Raw genomic sequence first — 6163 nt, 5'->3', positions numbered from 1 at the left:
TGACCCACCTGGGTTCTGCAGGGTCTAGGACTGTCCCCTCACTTAAAGGAGTGACCCACCTGGGTTCTGCAGGGTCTAGGACTGTCCCCTCACTTAAAGGAGTGACCCATGTTAGTTCTGTAGGGTCTAGGACTGTCCCCTCACTTAAAGGAGTGACCCAGCTGGGTTCCCTGGGTTCTGCAGGGTCTAGGACTGTCCCCTCAGTTAGTGTTGTGGCCCTGCTCCTCAGGTTGCAGTTTAAAAGTCCCTAGTGTCCAGTGTCCCTTTGAGTCCCGGGGCTGGATCTGTGGCAGCACGATTGGACCCGTGGTTCCCCTGTGTTCCTGTAACACTGAGAACAATTAAACACAGTGAATAGATCTAAGATCTGTTTGTGCAGCGTTCACAGATCCATCACCTTGATTTTGTTTTTAAATTCTGTAATAAAAGAGTTTGAACATGTGTGTGACGTGTGGCCTGCAGTCATTTCAGCTCTAAACACTGTCTGGACTCAGGACACGCATTGGTGAGAGCAATTACCCACAATCCACTGCGATTCTGTGAGGTTTCACACATAAAGTGATTACAAAAGAAGCTCAGAAACGGAGAGAATTCAACTCTGCATCTGGAAACTTTTCACTCTCCCTCTTTAATCTTCACCTCTCTCTCTACCTCTCCCCCTCTCTCTCTCTCTCTCTCTCTCTCTCTCTCACTCTCTCATATGCTCCCCCCTCCCTCCCTCTCTCACTCAATCAGGAAGCCACTCCCCTCTGTTCAGACGAAACGAAACTGAGTGAGTTCACAGGGTGTTGTTCCCTTTTTCTCCCTCTCTCTTTCGCTCTCTTTCACTTTTGTCCTCTCTCTATCGCTCTCTCTCTCTCTATCTATCTATCTATCTCTCTCTCTCTCTCTCTCTCACTCTCTCTCTCAGTGAGCGAGTGCAGGAAAATGGCAGAGGCCAGTATCTCAGTAGATCAGGACCAGTTCATGTGTCCAGTCTGTCTGGATCTGCTGAAGGATCCGGTGACCGTTCCCTGTGGACACAGCTTCTGCGTGGTGTGTATTAACGGCTGCTGGGATCAGGAGGATCAGAAGGGGGTCTACACCTGCCCCCAGTGCAGAGAGATCTTCACTCGAAGGCCAGTCCTGCGCAGAAACAACATGCTGGCTGAGGTGGTGGAGAAAGTGAAGAAGACAGAGCTCCGCGCTCCTGCCCCTGCTCCACGTTACGCAGGCCCTGGAGATGTGGAGTGTGATTTCTGCTCCGGGAGGAAACACAAAGCCGTCAAGTCCTGCGTGACGTGTCAGGCCTCCTTCTGCGGAGCCCACCTTCAGCCTCACTACGACGTCCCTGGTCTGAAAAAGCACAGGCTGGTCAAAGCCTCCTCGCGGCTCCAGGAGAGGGTCTGCTCTCAGCACGACAGGCTGATGGAGATCTACTGCCGCACCGACCGCCGCTGCATCTGTGAGCTGTGTACGATGGACGAACACAGGGGCCACGATACTGTCGAGGCTGCGGCCGAGAGAACCGAGAAACAGGTGAGAAACGGGAGCACTTCAGAGCTCCTCTGTCTCAGTCTCAAAGCTGTGCCTGATGATGCGGACCCCTGGGGTCTTTTGCTGGCGCTAATGTCGATGTCTTACCTCTAGTCTCAGCTGGAGGAGGTGCAGAGGAGAACTCAGCAGAGAATCCAGGAGAAACAGAAGGAGCTGCGGGAGATGAAAGAGGCCGTGAGCGATATTAAGGTGAGTAGAGAACAGAGAGAACAGTGCAGGCTTCGGACCAAAGACCAATGCTTTAACCCTTCACAGTCCAAAGTATGGACCCTATGTCATTTGGAGTTACAGTGAGAGGGTGGTTGAGAGTAGGGCTTGACCGTGACCTCCATCTTGTGTGTGTGTGTGTGTGTGCTCTGCAGCGCTCAGCACAAGCAGCAGTGGAGGACAGCGAGAGGGTCTTCACTGAGCTGATCCGCTCCATTGAGAAGAAGCGCTCTGAGATAACAAAGCAGATCCGAGCTCAGGAGAAGGCCCAGCTGAGTGGAGCTGAAGAGCACCTGGAGAAACTGGAGGAGGAGATCTCCGACCTGAAGAAGAGACGCACCGAGCTGGAGCAGCTCTCGCACTCAGACGACCACATCAGCTTCCTCCAGGTAACACACACCCTGCCGGGGCCTTTACTTGTCTTTAAGGGTTCTGAGCTTCCTTCTCTTGATGTGAGAGCAGTTCACTCTGTTTATACCACACCTCCTTCCTGTCTCCGTCCTCTCTAGACTCTCCAGTCTCTAGGGGCGGAGTCTGAGAATTCACACAGTGCCCCTCAGAGTCTCAGACTGGCTCCGTTAATATTTGAAGACGTGAGGAAGTCTCTCGGTGAGCTCAAAGGGCGACTGGAGGAATCCTGTAAGGAGGGATTTGGCAAAATAAGAATCCCCAACTCGATGAAGCAGGAGGAGCACCGTGCAGGTGTGTGCTGTCCCTTTTTTGTCTGGATTTGTGAAAGTTGAAAGGGTTAAAAGAGTGTGTTTGTGAAACCTCTGCTCTGTTACAGTGCACACAGTCAGTAGGGTGGTGTTGTTTTAATTCAGCTTCGTGTGCGTTACTTCCAGAAGCAGACTGGAGCCGAGGGAGGGAGAGATCGAGTGCTCAAAGGAAGATCGGTGAGTTAGTGACTGAGAACTCCACTCTCAGGAGAGAGTCTCACTTTAGAGGGAGGAAGAGCACCTTTTAAATCAGTAATCAATTCCTGGGAAACCCAGCTTTAGCACATTTTAGAACTTCCAAGAGTTGATCAACTTCAGGAGAACATCTCAGGAAACCCACGCAGACACAGAGAGAACACACCACACTCCTCACAGACAGTCACCCGGAGGAAACCCACACAGACACAGGGAGAACACACCACACTCCTCACAGTCACCCGGAGGAAACCCACGCAGACACAGAGAGAACACACCACACTCCTCACAGACAGTCACCCGGAGGAAACCCACACAGACACAGAGAGAACACACCACACTCCTCACAGTCACCCGGAGGAAACCCACGCAGACACAGAGAGAACACACCACACTCCTCACAGACAGTCACCCGGAAGAAACCCACGCAGACACAGGGAGAACACACCACACTCCTCACAAACAGTCACCCGGAGGAAACCCACGCAGACACAGAGAGAACACACCACACTCCTCACAGACAGTCACCCGGAGGAAACCCACACAGACACAGAGAGAACACACCACACTCCTCACAGTCACCCGGAGGAAACCCACGCAGACACAGGGAGAACACACCACACTCCTCACAGACAGTCACCCGGAGGAAACCCACGCAGACACAGAGAGAACACACCACACTCCTCACAGACAGTCACCCGGAGGAAACCCACGCAGACACAGGGAGAACACACCACACTCCTCACAGACAGTCACCTGGAGGAAATCCACGCAGACACAGAGAGAACACACCACACTCCTCACAGACAGTCACCCGGAGGAAACCCACGCAGACACAGGGAGAACACACCACACTCCTCACAGACAGTCACCCGGAGGAAACCCACGCAGACACAGGGAGAACACACCACACTCCTCACAGACAGTCACCCGTAGGAAACCCACGCAGACACAGAGAGAACACACCACACTCCTCACAGACAGTCACCCGGAGGAAACCCACGCAGACACAGAGAGAACACACCACACTCCTCACAGACAGTCACCCGGAGGAAACCCACGCAGACACAGAGAGAACACACCACACTCCTCACAGACAGTCACCCGGAGGAAACCCACGCAGACACAGGGAGAACACACCACACTCCTCACAGACAGTCACCCGGAGGAAACCCACGCAGACACAGAGAGAACACACCACACTCCTCACAGACAGTCCCCCGGAGGAAACCCACGCAGACACAGGGAGAACACACCACACTCCTCACAGACAGTCACCCGGAGGAAACCCACGCAGACACAGAGAGAGAACACACCACACTCCTCACAGACAGTCACCCGGAGGAAACCCACGCAGACACAGGGAGAACACACCACACTCCTCACAGACAGTCACCCGGAGGAAACCCACGCAGACACAGGGAGAACACACCACACTCCTCACAGACAGTCACCCGGAGGAAACCCACGCAGACACAGGGAGAACACACCACACTCCTCACAGACAGTCACCTGGAGGAAACCCACGCAGACACAGAGAGAACACACCACACTCCTCAATCTCAGGAGAACATTTACTCGAGTCATTTCCTGCCCCTGAGGGAGGCAGAGGAGTAAAACGACCACCTTCACCCAGGGAATAGCAGCTGTAACCGAGTAATATCTTACGGCTTTAAACCTGGGGATCGTGCTGCTTCTTTCTGTGTGGACAGAGCTTTCCTTTCATTCGTTCTGTGTCTGTGCCCCCGCAGCGATAAGAGTCCGGACAGTCGTCCCCTCGGAGCCCAAGACCAGAGAGGACTTCCTTCTGCGTATGTCTCTCTTTATTTTATTTTATTTTATTTATTGTTTTAAACAGTATTTTTAAAAGTGAATTGTGCATGAATTTAACACACAATCAGAACAGAAAACTGCAGACAGTGGATACATTTCATACTTCAACTAAAGGATAAAATAAAACAGAAAATAAATAAATAAATAAATAAATTCAAACAGAAACACACTGCACCTCAGCGTCTAATGGTGCTTTTCCACTGCATGGAACCTACACCTCGCCTCGTCTCTTTCGCTTTTCCACTGCCCAAATCTGGTCCTGGGTTTTCAGTCCCGGCTCGCTCCGGGTTCCAGCCGAGCCGAGTAGGTACTAAAAGGTGAGGCGTCAACTCTGCAGAGCTCTGATTGGCCAGAGACCTGTCAATCACCAGGAAAAGCATACGTCGTGGTTTTCAAAGCCAGCGATTCCTGTTAGAGACTGGGTTTTTGGGACGTCCCCAGCTTCATTTTCCCAGGGAACGCTGCCAGTGGAAAAGCGCCAAGCTTTAAGCGAGCCGAGCCGTGCGGAGCCAGACCCGTGCGGTGCAAAAACACCATAAACACTAACAGAGATCTGCACACGTTTCTACTTCTCCTGCCTTGCCCTTCCTCTGGTTAAATCAGTCTCTCCAGTAGAACACAAGGTGCCCATTCCTTCACTCAAACATGTATTTCCTTGTTTAGATTACTGTCCTCTGACTCTGGACCCCAACACCGTCCACCACAAACTCCTCCTCTTCGAGTACAACAGAGTGGTGACGTGGAGAGGAGGAGCCCGGACCTACCCCGAGCACCCCGAGAGGTTTAATCGCTGGCCTCAGGTGCTGTGTGTGGAGAGCATGTGTGGACGCTGTTACTGGGAGGTGGAGTGGGACAACGGAGGATGGGGAGTGTCCATATCGGTGTCCTATAAAGGGATCGAAAGGAAAGGAGACAGCGATGAGTGTGCGTTTGGTGGAAACGCCCAGTCCTGGAGTCTGCTGTGCTCTTCCCTCCTTTCTTTCTGGCACAACAACGTCGAGACCAAGCTCTCGGGACCTTCCTCCAACAGGATCGGAGTGTACGTGGATCACGACGCGGGGATCCTGTCCTTCTACGGCGTCTCGGACACAATGACCCTGCTGCACAGCGTCCACACCACCTTCACGCAGCCGCTGTACGCCGGCTTCTGGCTGAAGAAGGGACAGTTGCGGTTGTGTGATCCGGACGTGTCGGATTCAGAACACAGAGATGAGAAATGAGTTTAGAGATCATAGCTGTGCTCGAGAAACACGGTGTACTCTCCTTTTCCTCCGCCGTGCCTCCGTCTCTGATCTGCTTTTGCTTTTACATTTATTTTAAAGTTCACAACCATCAAACACCACATGGACAATGTTTTGGGACCTGAGACAGTCAGAGAACCATGGACCAGGACAATGGGGACATTCACAAGCTGTAAACGAACTGCTAATTAATGGTCTGTATTCGCAAGGCTTTCTCTGTCACAATAAAAGTCTATAACACATTAAATCCAAGCTGTTTCAGATTTATTCTTTTACGTGGAACTCCTGATGGTGGGCAGCGTCCTGTGTCACTGATGAAGGACTAGAGGACGAGCGACACACACTGTGCAGCGACAGATGAGCTACTGTCTCTGACTCTACATCTACAAGGTGGACCAACGAGGGAGGAGTGTCTCACAGAGTGGACTCAGG

The 6163-nt window shown here is 52.2% G+C and overlaps 1 protein-coding gene across 1 annotated transcript; it reads left to right on the top strand.

Annotated features, from left to right (window-relative positions):
- The first annotated feature begins 776 nt into the window (after nt 1-776).
- LOC136682452 (tripartite motif-containing protein 16-like) lies at nt 777-5945 on the top strand. The gene is made up of 7 exons (XM_066658892.1): nt 777-1518; nt 1630-1725; nt 1899-2132; nt 2253-2445; nt 2589-2639; nt 4409-4468; nt 5154-5945. Exons 1-7 carry the CDS (start codon nt 928-930, stop codon nt 5708-5710), a joined length of 1782 nt encoding a protein of 593 aa, XP_066514989.1. The 5' UTR covers nt 777-927; the 3' UTR covers nt 5711-5945.
- The last annotated feature ends 218 nt before the right edge of the window (nt 5946-6163 follow it).

Source organism: Hoplias malabaricus, unplaced genomic scaffold, assembly GCF_029633855.1.
Source record: "Hoplias malabaricus isolate fHopMal1 unplaced genomic scaffold, fHopMal1.hap1 scaffold_70, whole genome shotgun sequence".
Taxonomy (NCBI): domain Eukaryota; kingdom Metazoa; phylum Chordata; class Actinopteri; order Characiformes; family Erythrinidae; genus Hoplias; species Hoplias malabaricus.
The sequence above is the reverse complement of the archived record's forward strand: the minus strand, read 5'-3'. Positions and strand labels throughout refer to the sequence as shown.

What these genes read in the sequence shown, in the direction of transcription:
- LOC136682452 (XM_066658892.1), top strand. Translation starts at nt 928, where the DNA reads ATGGCAGAGGCCAGTATCTCAGTAGATCAGGACCAGTTCATGTGTCCA. An exon ending in AGGCCGTGAGCGATATTAAG is followed by an intron (nt 1,726 to 1,898) that starts GTGAGTAGAGAA and finishes TGTGCTCTGCAG; the next exon opens with CGCTCAGCACAAGCAGCAGT. An exon ending in GCAGGAGGAGCACCGTGCAG is followed by an intron (nt 2,446 to 2,588) that starts GTGTGTGCTGTC and finishes CGTTACTTCCAG; the next exon opens with AAGCAGACTGGAGCCGAGGG.